The sequence below is a fragment of the Tachypleus tridentatus genome, chromosome 1, assembly GCF_004210375.1.
Source record: "Tachypleus tridentatus isolate NWPU-2018 chromosome 1, ASM421037v1, whole genome shotgun sequence".
Classification (NCBI taxonomy): domain Eukaryota; kingdom Metazoa; phylum Arthropoda; class Merostomata; order Xiphosura; family Limulidae; genus Tachypleus; species Tachypleus tridentatus.
This window is the reverse complement of record NC_134825.1, coordinates 170,582,955-170,601,593: the sequence shown is the minus strand read 5'-3', so window position 1 is coordinate 170,601,593 and position 18,639 is coordinate 170,582,955. Positions and strand designations below refer to the sequence as shown.

Below are 18,639 nucleotides of genomic sequence, written 5' to 3'. Positions count from 1 at the left end.
AAAAGAGTAGCCCAAGAGTTGGCGGTGAGTGGTGATGACTAAATGCCTTTCCTCTAGTCTTACACTTCAAAATTAGGGACGGCTAGCAGAGATAGCCCTCGTGTAGCTTTTCACGAAATTCAAAGCAGACAAGCTTGCTCTATGATGTTAGATATGCTACTCGTGTTCGACTGCGGTTTGATATTATATCACAAAATAAACATAGGTACTTTAGTGATAGTTGCTTTTATTTGGATGGTTACATACGGGTTATTTTAAAGAAGGGTGAATGGGTAAAATGGATTTACTTGGATGGCTAAAAATAGGTTAATCTAACGAAGGGTAAATGGGTAAACTAGTTTTATTTGGATGTTAAACACAGGTTAATCTAACGAAGGGTAAAAGGGTAAAGCAATTTTACCAACTTAAATTATATGGAATCTGAAAACAGAAAATTTATTCGAAACAAAATAGTTCATTTTTATATTTAAAGCGCTGTTTTTTAAAAACTAATAGATATCTCTTACAATTCACTTTCTGTATTAGTCCCTTTTATGTACCAGTATGTGTTATCTTTGTTTTAATTAGGCTGCATTAGTGATTGAGGGAAACTCTTCAGTATTAATAAAAGAAATAATTCACGAGGCCAGTCTCAGAAAATGCATTTTATGGATCATGTGAGTTAACTGTTGTTGTTTTTGACTTTCAACGTATTCTTCATGAGTAAGATTTCGTGAAGTTTCACTCCTTTAAGAAACGATTCCATTGCGACATTTGTTGTTATCCTCACATTTCCAAGTGTACATGATTGTGTGTGAGGTCCATGGTTGTAACTGTTCAATTTTGGCTTTCTTCACACGTGCTTTAGTTATAATTTGAAAGCCATCTTTGAGTTCAGTAGAATTTCGGCTCGGTGCTAGTTAGGACCAAAGCTAAGAAAATGGGGTCTCATCCTGTAACATTTTCACAACAACAGTGGCGTGTTAAAGTTTTACAGGACACTATGTTGTTGTCTGAATTTTGTAGAACACTTATTAAAGCATTTGCAATCGATATTTTTCTGTCCGATTTGAAATACACCCTCGTGCGATAAATTTGTCTCATAGAATTCCAGAGATTGCTGTTTGAACATAATGGCAACGTCAGTTTCAGTTGTAATTTAAAAAAAAACAACATATTTTCAGTTTTTATCTTTTGTGTGATTTGTTTACATTTGCTCCTTCAAAACTACTTGTAGTTATGTTTTCGCAAATGGCAACCATCACCGTTTCGCTCACTTTTACCAAACGTATGTTCAGTTTATCTCCTTCTCTGAGTGGTGTCTCTTTTTTTAATATAATAGATTGTGGTGGAAAATAATTATAATTGAAATTTATCAGTTAATTTTTTTTGTTCTTAGAATAAACTTTAAGCCCAATTTTAAACTGGTTCAAGTCTTTAGTGTAATTTGTTCCACAAATTATTACGATTTCTTTGCATTCACATCTTTTTTTTTTATTTATAAAAACTGTTCGATTTTAGGCCAACCTTAGACAGTTATGGTTCGTGCCTAATGACAACGAACTCCCATATAAGTAGTTAATAAAATGTTTCTTTTCCAAGATAAAGTACTCAAAAAGGAGAAATTTGGTTACAAAAACGTAACTGTACATATTTTTTTACAATTATCATATGATACTGAAAATTATAGCTTTGTATGAGACAACCGGTCTTGTATAGGTTTTGAACTTCGAGATAAGTTGTAATAAACCTTATTATAGCGATATAACAGGATTTCGTATCTTTTTAAGAACTCGCCATCTCCAGGAAGCAGTAGAAGGAAAGGCCCTACAAGTTTTTTAGACTCCCGTTTAGAGGTAAAATTAAATCTGATTTCATTTTTGTATTTCATGAATAAAGACTGCTATAATCTAATTCATTAGATACGCTTAGAATAAATGCATATCGCTGATGAAACGAGTCTACAGACGTTAGTTTATTCGTATCTTGGTAAAAGTTATATAATGACACTTATATGTATTGTATCTCATCTTTTTATGTTCGACCCGTGAGAAATAATTAATTTAAGAGTCAGATAACTGGGTGTTTAAAGTATATTACTGTGGCGTTAGAAACTGAGGATCTGGAACAGCAATTTTCAATCTGGGGTGCTAGTTCCCTCGATTTGCTCAGTCAAAGAGTTTGTTTGTTGTTTGAATTAAGCACAAAGCTATACAATGGGCTATCTGTGCTCTGCCCACAACGGGTATCGAAACCCGGATTTTAGCGCTGCCAGTCCGCAGGCATACCGCTGAGCCACTGGGGGGCAGTCAAAGAGGCCTTGACTTTTAATCTCTCTCCTATATTAATTATTTCTCTATCATTTCCGTAAGAAGTATAAAATAAAATGCATATTTTGATGTTTGTAGTAAGTCGAAATAAAACATTAAGACTGTTACGGACAACACAGTTAGGAAATGGTGTCTGTTACCGTCTTTGGGAGTAATGTTTTTTTTAAAATTTTATGAATACAGATCTTCCAGAAGGTACAGTGCAACCGGCGAAACCGAATCGGAGGTAAGTATCGACCTTTTTTTTTATTATTCACGCAGTATGTTATCGTGGGTATCCGCAAGGGGAAGAGGGGCACTTTTCCCCTGGAACATGAGAACCTTATTATGTCTTTATTTATTCAGCATACGTTTTTGAAATTTTTATTTAATTCACAGTTTCTTGTTACTTTGTACTCCGAGGTGGCTCCTTACGTTATGCGTCATTTTAAAAGTTCATGAGACAACGTGTGTTAAAACGACGTTGTGAAGTCTGTAGCAGTGCACATGCGAGACACGTGGTGATCAGAACCAAATTTCATAACGTGTTAGGCTTAACATTGACTTTTTTTTATTATTGTGACAGCTGTGTTGGTGTGCAGTGGAAGTTGTAGAATGTGTAGTGTGGAAAGAAACACGAAATGTAATCAATCTAATACCCGTCGACAGAACTACCCAACTCCAAAATTAATCCGCTGAGAAATACGGTTGACGTATTGCAAAATGAAGACGAATTTCAAAATAAAACCTAGAAAAATGAGACGGCCTGATATGCTTCTACACAGTTTAATAAAAACTGTAAAGAGAAGTTACAGCCCCTTCCCCCCGTATTAGTAGAGAAGTTGAGATAATACTGTGTCGTAACTTGTAAATGGGAATATACAATAAGTTACTGTAACAATACATGCATTTCCATTGAACGAGTGTTTGCTAGCGTGTTGAAACAAACAATTTTCAATTAATAACTAGTTTGTTCAAGTTTGTGAAAAAATACCAATAATTTTTCTGCTCTAGAATTTTGTTTTGTTTGTTCATCGTTAAACGCAAACTACACAATGGGTTATCTGTGCTGTGTCCACAGCGGGTATTGAAAACCGGTATTTAGAGTTATGAGCCAACAGACTTGACCGTGAAGTAAGCGGGAAGTTGCTTAACGAATGACCAATTTGTTTGAACTTGTAAAAACACACGTTTTTGTTTCTTTAGTATATAAGTAAGATGAGCTTCTTCGCCCCCTAGTGGTACAAAGGTATGTCTGTGGACTCACACCGCTAGAAACTGGGTTTCGATACCCGTGGTGGGCAGCGCATGGATATCTCATCGTGTAGCTTTGTGATTAATTCCAAACAAACAAACGTATTCTTCCTGTTAATAACACGAGATGGATAACTTGAACACAATCCGCGTTAGTGTATAGGATATTGCGAGGTCAATGGTCACTTACTGACCAAATCATTTGATGGTTTTCGCTTGATATTATGATTAAGGTAATAGAAAGAATATTGAACAGTGTCTGTGATAGCTATTGAAACATTCTATACCATGTCCAAAGTTTACTTCTAATTGGAAACGTTCGGATTTTCCTAAATTAATCGTAAAATTAAACTTAGCAGCATACTTAGATGCAAAATTTGTAAATTATGAGTTTAATTATTAACTAGGTAATTAATTTTCATTGAGTATTAAGGAATACATAGATAGATAAATATTTTTGTCGCAGTACGCTCATGCAAGACAAAGAAGAGAACAGCAGAAGAGGCAGTGTGTCCGGTGTGCAGCGAGACGTTGACGGGTACGACAGAGGAGCTCGACTCGCACGTGGAGCGATGCCTGCGAAAGGTCAGGTTTCTACGGCCTTGGTCTGATATAAGTTGCATTTTTTGTTGCTTCGTTGTTATAGAATTTTCATCCAATTCGGAACTCTAAAACTAGAAAGAAGGTTGCTAGGCAACAGCCTCCACAAACTATTTAGCTATTCTTTTCTGATCACGTTTATAGTACAACCTTAAAGTGTGTAGTTGTGATTACTGGTCGTGAAGCGTGAGGCAAAGTCCGGTCCTGTATTCTTGTTAAAATTATGTTTAATTTTACAGATATTTGACGCCTTAGAGTAGTCCAATAGATTCTATTGGTGGTCGTGCATTTTGAAGTTAATATTTCTATATCGACATGCATGTATAAACACTACTGAAGATTTAAAATAATAAAAAAATAGGCCTACAGAATTTTTATTTTATTTTGAAGAAAAAAACAAACACAACACTAACTACTCCTAGAATTTATTATTTACCTAAATTAATCTTAAACCTCTCGTTCAATTTAGAGGCTTAGAACCATGCACTTAAATGAGGCCCAGTAGTATTAATTTAAATATGTTTTCTTATGAAAAAGTGAAGTTGTTTAATACAATAATCGCTATGGCGTGGGCGTCTTTTTCCAGTTGAGGAAGAATTATTATAATTAATACGGTTAGAATGGTATTATTATACAACTTTCTAAATTTTTGAAAATCCCTAATGGATTAGATAGATATAGAATGCGGTCTTAAAATATATTAGGCCTAAGGTGTTTTATAGAAAACATTAATAACACATTTCTTTGAGATTTTGTTTTACCAGTAGTATCGGTCTAGGCCAATTCCAATGAAGGATGACGATCTAGTTGTAAAACTCTGGATTTTACGTCTTTATTTATGGAATCTAAAACAGGAATATTTTCTACGTTTCAAAGATGATGCGTTTGATTTAAAAACAAACTGTAAACTTAACTGTGTACAATCTGTGTAGGTGATGATAGCATAAAATTTAAGAAATAATATTTTTTAAGTTTTACATCATTTCCTCCTGTGTAAATAACAGTACAGTGTCCGATCAAAAGTATGATGGCGCTAGTTTTTAACTGCATGAAATTTTAGTCGTGGCATAACGGCTCTGAATAATTTTTTTTTTTCTAAGTACAAACTTTTAGCTCATAACACTGTCATCTGTTAAATGATTTGAGATCTGATTACAGTTTTGGACTCGGAAGGTCAACCTCTTGCGATTGATATATTTGACCACGTCCAAGATTTCATAGGTTAATTTTGTAATCCTGCTATGGCTATTGAGGGTTGCTTCTTGGCTTTTATTAAATATAGATACTTTACCGCCATTAGTTGTTGTTTTTTTTAACTAATGTGGTTTATTTTTTTTTAGTTTGTAAATTTTAATATAACAACATTAACTTCAGTTGTAATTTAGAAAAAAAATTTAGTTTTTATCGTTGTGATTTCTTCTGTTCTTTTCCAAACCTATTTCTCATTCTTCATCTATCACCGTTTTGCTCACTTACCACAAATCTGTGTAAGGGTTAGAACTTTGTAAATACTTAATACTAAGACTGATTTTTCCTATTTTATCTGATCGTACAAGTTTTTTTTTGTTTTTTTTCCAATTAATAGGAGTAATCTAGTCATTATATTCCGACAAGAGAACTTAATCTTCAATTTCAGATGGATACCAAAATTAAGATTATGTATTTAAATTGTTTTTAGACGACACATAATCTTCATATTTATTTTTGAAATGAACTTTATTTTGGATGATCAGAGAGAAAATAATAGGTTTGAAGATGAGACAGTAGACGTGGAGGAAGGTGAAAATTATGAGGAATACCAGTGGGCTGGTCAAACAAGGACAAGAGCAACGTCGCTTCTTCAAGGAGGATTTTCAGGTAGGTTTAAACTTGATGACCGAGAATTAAGAATTGTATTTTTGTACAAACAATTTAGTGAAGATTTTGAAATCACACGAATTTTGTGAAAATGTTATAGATTATGTCACAGAAAAATACTCAAGTTACTGGAGATTGGTGATGTCAATCAGTCAGAAAATTCATTTGTTTCCTTATTATTAACGATGATTAAAGCCTGTGGTCTTATTTTAACCAAACATTTTGCCTTTGAAGCTTTTTTAAGGCTGATATATATAATTTCAGTATTCACTACAAATTCTGAAAGACAAAAAATTAAAAATGTAAACCCGAACAGATACAATACAGGGGCTAAGCAAGATATTTGTAAATGCTACAGGAAGTTGTAATTCACTGTAACTTGTAATTTAAAAACGTGTAACAGTTCTTTAAGATTGACACCTACAAATCAGAAGGACTAAGTGCTCTTCCTTTTTAGCATCAGGGTTTGACACCAGGAAATGTAACAATGAAGATGACATTGATAAAGACCTGAATGTAGACAGTGATGATACTGCCACCTATGGACAGCCACAGTATCCTTTAATTGATTTTTGTTGTTATTGTAATCTAAAACGTTATTGTTGATGAGACTTCAAAGTATATCATGTTTCACAAATATTATTTATGATAGGGAATTACATTAAATAGGATATTTGTGCTCTACTCATGGTGGGTATCTAAACTCAATTTTTAGTGTAATATAAACTTTCATACTTACCACTGAGCAAGTGCAGATTCACAGAATTTAGTGTATAATAATTTATGCCCCAAATAATCTTAAGTTCTCTATTTAAATTAATTTATGTATTATGAATAGATTTTTCAAGTTCATCAGTGTTAGAATGTATTTTTCAATCTTCAGTTTAATATACATATATATTTATTCACAGTTAAATAATGATTTGTGTAATTAGGAATAATAACTTACACTATTAGTGCTTCTTACAAATAAATTTTCCAAATATTTCCTTCTCACCTCCCAGTAGATTAGTAGTAAGTTTACAAACGTACAGCACTAAAATTCCTGGTTTGAGTTCTTACAATAAACAGTATTTAATAAGCCTTTTATGTGCAAAGAAAATGTCAAGAGCTAAATATTTTGTAACTGGTAGATGTAATACACTTTGTGATTGTACTTAAAACAAACATTTGTATGTATTTTTGGTTCTTCAAATGTGTAATTCAAAGTACATACACTAAAAACCAGGTTCATATTGTACTCTATGAAATGCATGTACTTGCAATGGAACACTTACAATGCTTGAATATTTATTCCATTACAGGAGCATAAAATGTCTTAATTTTTTTATGGAAGGAAAACCCGATTATAATTAAAAAATTTCTTTCTTGCTTAAAAAGCTGTAACTTGTAATAAAATAACCAGTGAATAACCTAACAATGAAACTTAAATTGATGTAAGAGGTTAACTCATTCCATTTAAGGGATTTCAAAATCTTTTGTACAGTTCATAGTTATTTTTGTTTCAAAATTTATATTAAACTAAAAGCTAAGGATTAATTTCTTACACAAAACTATTTTCTTTGTGTTGAATTGTAACGTTTTATGTGTTACACGTATCAAGCTCTTATTTGGTTGAAGAAATAACTTTATTATGTTGGTAGTAATATATCTGTGTTATTAATGCACTAAAAGTTATTGAGGAAATAAGGTTGAAAATTATGTTTCATCAGCTGCTGTTTTTTGTGTTTTTTCTTGTGTACATGTCAAAGTAAGACATGAATAACAATTATTTTTGAAGCTGTTAAAGATAAACCATATTGTGTGGTTGGTTTCCCAGAAAGTTTTTTTTTTTTCTATAATTGTTGCCATGTTTTCATGGGTTTATTGTCAACAGAGAAACTGAGTGAGGACATACTTTTCCTTAGTGTACATGCAGTTTTGAGGGAAACAGCCTAAATACTGTTTTAGAAGTAGAATGTCTAAGTTATGATAGAATATTCTCATACATATCCCAGTTACGGAAACTGTTCAACCACTTTTGAAAGAGAGCTTGTTACTATTTTTCAGAAAAACACTTTTAAATCCATCCAGAATTCATATTTGTAGAATTAATTTGTTCTACTCGTTGATAAAAGTAAATAAACTTGGAACTACTTATGTCCAAATTAATTTTGGTTTCCTCAGCTTCTGTTCCAATAAATTTATGTACAGGTGTCTAGAAAAATGTATCATAACAGTGTTCAGTCGAAGTGAAATTGAATAAACCACATTTGTTGATGTTTTCCCAATATTAGTTGTTTCATGATTGAATGCTGTAATAAATTCCTTGATGTTGAGAATAGATACACAGAATCAGATATTTTACAATGTACTGTAGAGAACCGAGAAAAACAAGAGCTAACAAGAACAATGTTAGTGTTAGTTACTATGAATGATATTGAAAATACTGTTAGTTTTATGTATAAACTTTAGACATAGTTTTGGTTACTTAAATCTCATGCCTCATTTCATAAAGTTTTTAAAATCCAGGCAAAAATAGTTTTTTATCTCATTATTCTGTTCTTTATTCTTCTATACTATTATTTTATAATATGAACTTTTGTGATACTTGTTTGTTAGAATAAATCTTTCTCTGTATTTTATTTTTAAAATCTTATGATGATTCGTGTAAGGTGTTAACGTTATAACCATATTTAGATATAATGAAAGATTTCCATATATCTTGAATAGTCAAGTGTGTGTTTTTAAAAATGTCATGCTTTTGCTGGTTGACAGATTTTGTGTATTTAGTTAATATGAATATATAAACTTTTGATATCTGCTACTCTAAAACAAAATGTAAGTTTGTGGAACAGTAAACTTAGTGTGGATTTATTTATTGTATAGTGATGTTTATGGGATTTTCATCTTGCCAGAGTATATTTATTGCTTATGATAACTAGAAAGTTTAACAGTTTTTGTTCTATTATAGAGACTCAGAAGATCAAAAAAGGCTTCTTGAAGAGAGAAGATGTGTTCTTGAAGATGGTAATGTTAGCATTCCATTAAAGTTTGGAATATTCTGTAGGAATACAACAACTGATTTACGTGCACAAAACAACTTGGCAAATTTTTGTTATTTCTATGGTTTTCTTCTATAATGTTTTTATAACCTTTGCAGTCACTGAAATCATTTAAAAACAAACACTATTATAACTGATAAGATTATTTCTTTGAGCATAACTGCTTGGTGGTAACCACATGTAGGTAGTTGAGTGGATGGTGTTTCCATACATATGCCTGGAGATAGTTGGGCAAGTGATGTTTTGTCATAAATGCTTGAAGATAGTTAGTTGAGTAGTACTTTAACATGACTACATGAAATAAGCTTATCGGATGTTGTTTTTCTACAATATATATATATAGATGTATATTGTTTTGGACATCTGCCTGTAAGTAGTTGAGTTTGGTTTTTTTCTAGTTTATACTAATCACTGTGGTAAGAAACACCTCCAACCAGTATAAGTAACTATTCTTTGTTACTTTAAATCTATTAGTTATTTATTTAGTGAATGTTCAGTACTGGGAAAAAGTGTTAGAACAACATAATATTCTATTATTTTCATTTTATGGGGCTAATTCTTCTATGTCACCACAGAATGGGAAATTTCAAGACTTTAATAATGGCTCAATGATCCTTGTTGACAACTAAATGAGCCAGGGTGAGAATACTTATTATTTTATAGAATTCTCATATAATTGTACCACGGGCATGTTGTAAGAATTTTGCATGAATAAACATACTGATCAAATTTTTGGTCTGAACTAACTGTCAAGGTTATTATATTTAAATACAGGAAAAAGCTAGCAAGTCAGTAGCATATGGTAATAGTACAGAATAAATCAGTTTAATTGCACTTCCCAACTAAGCCTTTATAAAAGCAGTGTTTAACACTATATATTAAGTTTTATTGTCATGCCTTGGTTTAAAAAGTGTAGAGATTGTCAGTGGAAAAGAGAGTTTGCCTAAAAGCTTTATGTGATGCTGGTTGGACTCTCTGACAATCTGATGCAGACTTGAAATGATTTCCAAACACTGTCTAATAGATCCTAGCTCGTGAAACCAAGACAGGTAATAAATTTTAAAATAGGAAAGGAAGACAAAGAACACCTAAACTCAATGTTACTGATGTTAGATATCTTTGTTTATGTAGCCTTCGAGATAGAAGGAAGATTACCACTAATCTGAAGCATGAGATAACCAACCATGTACCAAATGATAGAAAAGTGTCCAGATCTACAGTATGAAGAAGACTCAATGAGAATGGAAAATTTGGTTGTGTATCAACTTAAAACTTTTTCTTTGGTCTCTGAATATTGTCAAGAGACTTAAATTTTCTAAAAAGTACAAAATTGGACTGTTGATGGGTGGAAAAGTGTGTTATGGATGGATGAGTCCAACTTTGAAATATTTTTTTTGAAGTGTAGGTATTACATCTGGCAGAAGAAAGGTAAAAGATACTTACCTCAATGCTTAGCACTTGGTATGAAGCATGGGGGAGGCAGTGTGATGGTTGGAGGGTTGTTTTTCAGCTGAGGAGAGAGGAGATACATCCAAAATATATGAATTGATTGATCAGAGAAAGTACAATCAGGTACTGATCCATCTTGATCTACTCAGTGGTTTGTGTGTTATTGGTAAAGGATTCTGCTACCAAGAAAGACTCGGAACACTCATCAAACTTGTGCAGAAATTACTTAGCTAAGAAAGAAGTGGCTTGACTCATTCAAATGATACAATGGTCCTCACAGAGTCCCAATCTTAATCCAACTGGGATTTGATAGATCAGAAACTTGTCAGTTCAAAAGTTACTTCCCAACAAACTAAATGGGAGTGTATTAAAGACATTTGGAGTAAAATCTCAAAGAACACTTTGTTTAAATATGTACAAACAATGCCTAAAAGTTGTCTGCAGTTACTAAAGCAAAAGGGGGAGGACACAAACTATTAGCTGTTTGCTGAACTCAGACACTTCCACTGAGTTTCTGCTGTACCAAATATGAAGATTAATAACATGTTATGTTTCATCTGTAATGTACCTTCCATTGTTCTTTAAAAGTAGCCTTAAACCTAATTTTTGAATTTGTCCTAACACTTTTGCACAGTGTGGTATAAAGACAAACATTTGACGGGATATATTTAAATATTTTTAAAATTGATATTCTGGATTTTTTAATTTATTTTTTATTATTATTTACAAAATTACTACTACAGGTTACCTTGATCTTACATTTCATACAAAGAAACATTTATATATATATATATATGTAAATTATCTCTAAACATTAAATTAACATTTTTTTAAAAACTAAAAGATTGTCACTGATTATGTATTAGTGCATGTTAGTAAGATTTCCATGTTTGGAGGCCCAGCATGGACAGGTGGTTAAGGTGTTGGACTTGTAATCTGAGGGATACGGGTTTAAATCCCCGTCACACCAAATATGCTTGCCCTTTCAGTCATAGGAGTATTATAATGTGATGGTCAATCCCACTATTCATTGGTAAAAGAGCAGCCCAAGAATTGGCAGTGGGTGATGAAGACCATCTGCCTTCCTTCTAGTTTTACACTGCTAAATTATGGGTGGATAGTGCAGATAGCTCTTGTGTAGTTGTGTGTGAAATTCAGAAACAAACCATGTTTAGAAGGAATTTCATTAAAAACTATTGAAGTACCTTTTTGACAATGCATTGTTTTATTTTTCATTGAAGTGTGTGATAAGAGAACATTAAATCAAGTACACTATTATGTTGTGTTCAAATCTAGTTGTTATTCTATGTTGTGTTCAAATCTAGTTGTTATTCTATGTTGTGTTCAAATCTAGTTGTTATTCTATGTTGTGTTCAAATCTAGTTGTTATTCTATGCTGTGTACAAATCTAGTTGTTATTCTATGTTGTGTACAAATCTAGTTGTTATTCTATGTTGTGTTCAAATCTAGTTGTTATTCTATGTTGTGTACAAATCTAGTTGTTATTCTATGTTGTGTACAAATCTAGTTGTTATTCTATGTTGTGTTCAAATCTAGTTGTTATTCTATGTTGTGTTCAAATCTAGTTGTTATTCTATGTTGTGTTCAAATCTAGTTGTTATTCAGGTCTGAAAAATTTTTAGTTTATTGAAAATATGTTCAAAGTGGATGAAACTTAAAGTTTACTGTATTTTTTTTTATAAACTGGAATAGATAAAAACAAACTATATGCTCCAGTTTATTTATATCAAAATAAACTGCACAAACATCAGTTCATAAATATATATAGATCAGGAATGTTTGTGACAAGCTGGAGTGTGTAATAAATTTTGTTTCATACGTAGGCTAACTATTTAAGTTAGGAACGTTTCTATAAAGTAGAACTGTGGTGATAGGTTTAGTCGTATGTGTCACTTAAATATTTAAATGTTACAAATCTTCATTGAATGGTGTAGTGTGGTGACAGATTTAGTTACATATGTAGGCTAGCTGGAAAGATTCACTGTTAGATGTTTCATAAATTCGATAGGTTTGCTTTTATTCACGATTGTATGAATGGAAAAAGATGGCTTTTAATTGGCAGAATTTATGTCAGCATTTCATTTTGAAACTTTAGCAGTGAAAGTTGTTTTATTAAATACAAAAAATATTTTCAGATAACAAGATGCTTGAAAAACAAACTGAACTTTCTTCTTTAACCAATGGAGGAGCTGAACCAGGGTAAGAAGAATATTCATCCATTGTTTCCACCTTTGTAGGTGGTGGAGGTTATGCTTTTTATCCGTATATATTTGTATGTGTTTGCTAACTAAAAAGGCTAATTGGATCTCGATAAAAAATTATACATGTGTACCATGAACCAGCTTAGAAGTGATTAGTTTTTGGAGGGTCAAGGCTACAGAAATCTAAAAAATCCACATCTGTTAACATGAGGACCAACTTTTTACAGTAATTTTGCTCTTTAACAAAGTTAAAAATGATTGGATGATGAAACTTGGTGATCGTATGTAAAATATTCTTTAATGTTGTGCTGAAAATGTTCTGTGTTTGTTGATAACAACAGACATTTGAATACATTTTCATATTTTTTGAGGGTTGAATCATATCAGATTTGGTGGAGATTCATCAACAGAGTAAAATAGTAGTTAAAAAATGCAAAAATACTCAAAAACTGCAAAACATAAAATGTGAAAATGCAAGTTAGCCTATATCTCCACAAGACCCAATAATCTTTTATGCAAAATTTAGTAAAGGTCCACCAACAGAGGGCACAGTAGTTGTAAAAATGCAAAAACATAATAATGACCATAAAAACCACAAAACTTCTATTTTCCTCCACATAAACCTAACAAACCTTCATACTAATTAGGCCCAGCATGGCCAAGTGGTTAAGGCATTTGACTTGTAATCCAAGGGTTGCAGGTTAGAATTCCCATCACACCAAACATGTTTGTCCTTTCAGCCATGGGGGCATCATAATGTGATGGTCAATCCCATTATTTGTTGGTAAAAGAGTAACCCAGGAGTTGGCAGTGGGTTGTGATGACTAGCTGCCTTCCCTCCAGTCTTACACTGCTAAATTAGGGAGGCTAGTGCAGATTGCCCTTGTGTAGCTTTGTGCAAAATTCAAAACAAACCATATTATTTCTGGTGGAGATCCATCTACATTCTGCAAAGTAGTTACATGGACATACAACAGGTGGTATTATTAACATACAACAAAACAGAAGTATTATGTTCATATAGATATATTTTTGATATCTTTATTTAATACACATTATATTTTTATTGATTATGTATTGGAGATAATTACTGTGTATTGATACATTTATTGTGCCAGTGTTAACAAACAACTGATAAAGTATTACGTGATTTGGCTCTGAAAACTTTAGAATTATTTTGAAGTATACCAAGTGAATTCTGATTAAACTTGCACTAGTGCACCAAAATGTGATGTAAAAAAAGTGAAGTTGGTTGATGTGTGGCACACTGAACTGTGGTTATATGAAGTTATTGAGAGCAGTAACCTTACAATGTATGGTGATTTTGTTCTCTGCTTGCCCTTGGGATAATTAAACAACAGATAATCAAGAAGTAACCAAGCCTGGCTTGAATGTTATCTGTCCTTTGTTGTGGTAATGTGGTACATTTAATGTCCATGAGTTAATAAGTTACTCTATATTTAACTATGAAAATAAGTTCACTGGATTGGCTTTCAAAGAGTTGTGGTTGAAAGGTCAAAGATAAAAGTTATGGGTTTAACTGGGAGACTGCTGATATAGACCAGTAACTGAATGGAATGACTCAAGCCAGCTTTTTAAAGTGTTTGTACCAGTGAATAACAGTTATTAATATGAAAATCATTTGATAACAACACTTCGTAATCTTCAACATATAAGTTGTCAGGTTCTAAATGTAGCACTTTCTGATAACCTTTTTCTTTCCTACAGTTTAAGTGCAATGTTAAAGGAACTTTTTGGAATTTTAGGCTGAACCTTTATTGTAAAAGATGAAATGTTTTTTAAGTACTGATAACAATTCATTTTGTTAAAATGCATAAACCTTTGATCTGAATAGTTTGTACACTATTATATTAGCAACTTTGTCTTGTATAATATAGCTATTTGTTTTAATAGTAATGATACTGTCTTGTTTGTTTCAGTATAGTTGTATATAGTGTGTACCATTGTATTAAATGTAGTAAAGTTAAATATTTTTACCACATTTATTCTGTTTGTTTACATGTGAAGTAATAACTGTATATATATATATTTTTTTTTACTGTAGAAAATGTACCTTAGAAACAGGTAAACTTCAGACAATATCTTCTCTGAAGGCCAGAATTAGAGAACTAGAAAAACAACATCAGCACACAGAGAAGCTGAAGTGTTTAATATGTATGGTAAGTACTTAAAACAATGATTTGTATGGTAAGAAATTAAAACAATGATTTGTATGGTAAGTACTTAAAACAATGATTTGTATGGTAAGAAATTAAAACAATGATTTGTATGGTAAGTACTTAAAACAATGATTTGTATGGTAAGTAATTAAAACAATGATTTGTATGGTAAGTAATTAAAACAATGATTTGTTTGGCAAGTACTTAAAACAATGATTTGTTTGGCAAGTACTTAAACCAATGATTCGTATGGCAAGTAATTAAAACAATTATTTGTATGGCAAGTAATTAAAACAATTATTTGTATGGCAAGTAATTAAAACAATGATTTGTATGGTAAGAAATTAAAACAATGATTTGTATGGTAAGTAATTAAAACAATAATTTGTATGGTAAGTAATTAAAACAATTATTTCAATGGCAAGTAATTAAAACAATGATTTGTATGGTAAGAAATTAAAACAATGATTTGTATGATAAGTAATTAAAACAATGATTTGTTTGGCAAGTACTTAAAACAATGATTCGTATGGCAAGTAATTAAAACAATTATTTGTATGGCAAGTAATTAAAACAATGATTCGTATGGCAAGTAATTAAAACAATTATTTGTATGGCAAGTAATTAAAACAATTATTTGTATGGCAAGTAATTAAAACAATGATTCGTATGGCAAGTAATTAAAACAATTATTTGTATGGCAAGTAATTAAAACAATGATTTGTATGATAAGTACTTAAAACAATGATTCTGTATGGCAAGTAATTAAAACAATTATTTGTATGGCATCTTTCAATGTTTGTTTGTATATGTTATTAAAACTTGATTTTATAAGTAATTCAATTATTTGTATGGTAATTAAAACAATGATTATAATTAAACAATGATTCCTATATCTTTAAAACAATTATTTGTATGGTATTATGATTTGTATGATAAGTACTTAAACTTGATTTTATATCTTTAAAACTGTTTGTTAGTATATGTAAAAAAAAAAAGTTGAAAGTTGTATTTTCTTTTATATCTTTCTGTTTGTTAGTATATGTTATCAAACTTGATTTTATATCTTTCTGTTTGTTAGTATATGTTATCACTCTTGATTTTATATCTTTCTGTTTGTTAGTATATGTTATCACTCAACTTGAACTTGATTTTATATCTTTCTGTTTGTTAGTATATGTTATCAAACTTGATTTTATATCTTTCTGTTTGTTAGTATATGTTATCAAACTTGATTTTATATCTTTCTGTTTGTTAGTATATGTTATCAAACTTGATTTTATATCTTTCTGTTTGTTAGTATATGTTATCAAACTTGATTTTATATCTTTCTGTTTGTTAGTATATGTTATCAAACTTGATTTTATATCTTTCTGTTTGTTAGTATATGTTATCAAACTTGATTTTATATCTTTCTGTTTGTTAGTATATGTTATCAAACTTGATTTTATATCTTTCTGTTTGTTAGTATATGTTATCAAACTTGATTTTATATCTTTCTGTTTGTTAGTATATGTTATCAAACTTGATTTTATATCTTTCTGTTTGTTAGTATATGTTATCAAACTTGATTTTATATCTTTCTGTTTGTTAGTATATGTTATCAAACTTGATTTTATATCTTTCTGTTTGTTAGTATATGTTATCAAACTTGATTTTATATCTTTCTGTTTGTTAGTATATGTTATCAAACTTGATTTTATATCTTTCTGTTTGTTAGTATATGTTATCAAACTTGATTTTATATCTTTCTGTTTGTTAGTATATGTTATCAAACTTGATTTTATATCTTTCTGTTTGTTAGTATATGTTATCAAACTTGATTTTATATCTTTCTGTTTGTTAGTATATGTTATCAAACTTGATTTTATATCTTTCTGTTTGTTAGTATATGTTATCAAACTTGATTTTATATCTTTCTGTTTGTTAGTATATGTTATCAAACTTGATTTTATATCTTTCTGTTTGTTAGTATATGTTATCAAACTTGATTTTATATCTTTCTGTTTGTTAGTATATGTTATCAAACTTGATTTTATATCTTTCTGTTTGTTAGTATATGTTATCAAACTTGATTTTATATCTTTCTGTTTGTTAGTATATGTTATCAAACTTGATTTTATATCTTTCTGTTTGTTAGTATATGTTATCAAACTTGATTTTATATCTTTCTGTTTGTTAGTATATGTTATCAAACTTGATTTTATATCTTTCTGTTTGTTAGTATATGTTATCAAACTTGATTTTATATCTTTCTGTTTGTTAGTATATGTTATCAAACTTGATTTTATATCTTTCTGTTTGTTAGTATATGTTATCAAACTTGATTTTATATCTTTCTGTTTGTTAGTATATGTTATCAAACTTGATTTTATATCTTTCTGTTTGTTAGTATATGTTATCAAACTTGATTTTATATCTTTCTGTTTGTTAGTATATGTTATCAAACTTGATTTTATATCTTTCTGTTTGTTAGTATATGTTATCAAACTTGATTTTATATCTTTCTGTTTGTTAGTATATGTTATCAAACTTGATTTTATATCTTTCTGTTTGTTAGTATATGTTATCAAACTTGATTTTATATCTTTCTGTTTGTTAGTATATGTTATCAAACTTGATTTTATATCTTTCTGTTTGTTAGTATATGTTATCAAACTTGATTTTATATCTTTCTGTTTGTTAGTATATGTTATCAAACTTGATTTTATATCTTTCTGTTTGTTAGTATATGTTATCAAACTTGATTTTATATCTTTCTGTTTGTTAGTATATGTTATCAAACTTGATTTTATATCTTTCTGTTTGTTAGTATATGTTATCAAACTTGATTTTATATCTTTCTGTTTGTTAGTATATGTTATCAAACTTGATTTTATATCTTTCTGTTTGTTAGTATATGTTATCAAACTTGATTTTATATCTTTCTGTTTGTTAGTATATGTTATCAAACTTGATTTTATATCTTTCTGTTTGTTAGTATATGTTATCAAACTTGATTTTATATCTTTCTGTTTGTTAGTATATGTTATCAAACTTGATTTTATATCTTTCTGTTTGTTAGTATATGTTATCAAACTTGATTTTATATCTTTCTGTTTGTTAGTATATGTTATCAAACTTGATTTTATATCTTTCTGTTTGTTAGTATATGTTATCAAACTTGATTTTATATCTTTCTGTTTGTTAGTATATGTTATCAAACTTGATTTTATATCTTTCTGTTTGTTAGTATATGTTATCAAACTTGATTTTATATCTTTCTGTTTGTTAGTATATGTTATCAAACTTGATTTTATATCTTTCTGTTTGTTAGTATATGTTATCAAACTTGATTTTATATCTTTCTGTTTGTTAGTATATGTTATCAAACTTGATTTTATATCTTTCTGTTTGTTAGTATATGTTATCAAACTTGATTTTATATCTTTCTGTTTGTTAGTATATGTTATCAAACTTGATTTTATATCTTTCTGTTTGTTAGTATATGTTATCAAACTTGATTTTATATCTTTCTGTTTGTTAGTATATGTTATCAAACTTGATTTTATATCTTTCTGTTTGTTAGTATATGTTATCAAACTTGATTTTATATCTTTCTGTTTGTTAGTATATGTTATCAAACTTGATTTTATATCTTTCTGTTTGTTAGTATATGTTATCAAACTTGATTTTATATCTTTCTGTTTGTTAGTATATGTTATCAAACTTGATTTTATATCTTTCTGTTTGTTAGTATATGTTA

The 18,639-nt window shown here is 30.0% G+C and overlaps 1 protein-coding gene across 2 annotated transcripts in view; it reads left to right on the top strand.

The window, feature by feature from the left end:
- LOC143230188 (E3 ubiquitin-protein ligase RNF220-like) overlaps nucleotides 1–18,639 on the top strand; it is a 100,332-nt gene that overhangs the window by 40,380 nt on the left and 41,313 nt on the right. For both annotated transcript variants that reach the window (XM_076463325.1, XM_076463320.1), the window contains exons 5-13: nucleotides 1,770–1,835; nucleotides 2,493–2,535; nucleotides 4,009–4,127; nucleotides 5,876–5,999; nucleotides 6,457–6,553; nucleotides 8,324–8,392; nucleotides 8,953–9,008; nucleotides 12,649–12,712; nucleotides 14,780–14,894. In XM_076463325.1, the coding sequence (XP_076319440.1) occupies nucleotides 1,770–1,835; nucleotides 2,493–2,535; nucleotides 4,009–4,127; nucleotides 5,876–5,999; nucleotides 6,457–6,553; nucleotides 8,324–8,392; nucleotides 8,953–9,008; nucleotides 12,649–12,712; nucleotides 14,780–14,894 (753 nt within the window). The remainder of the gene's footprint in view (nucleotides 1–1,769; nucleotides 1,836–2,492; nucleotides 2,536–4,008; nucleotides 4,128–5,875; nucleotides 6,000–6,456; nucleotides 6,554–8,323; nucleotides 8,393–8,952; nucleotides 9,009–12,648; nucleotides 12,713–14,779; nucleotides 14,895–18,639) is intronic.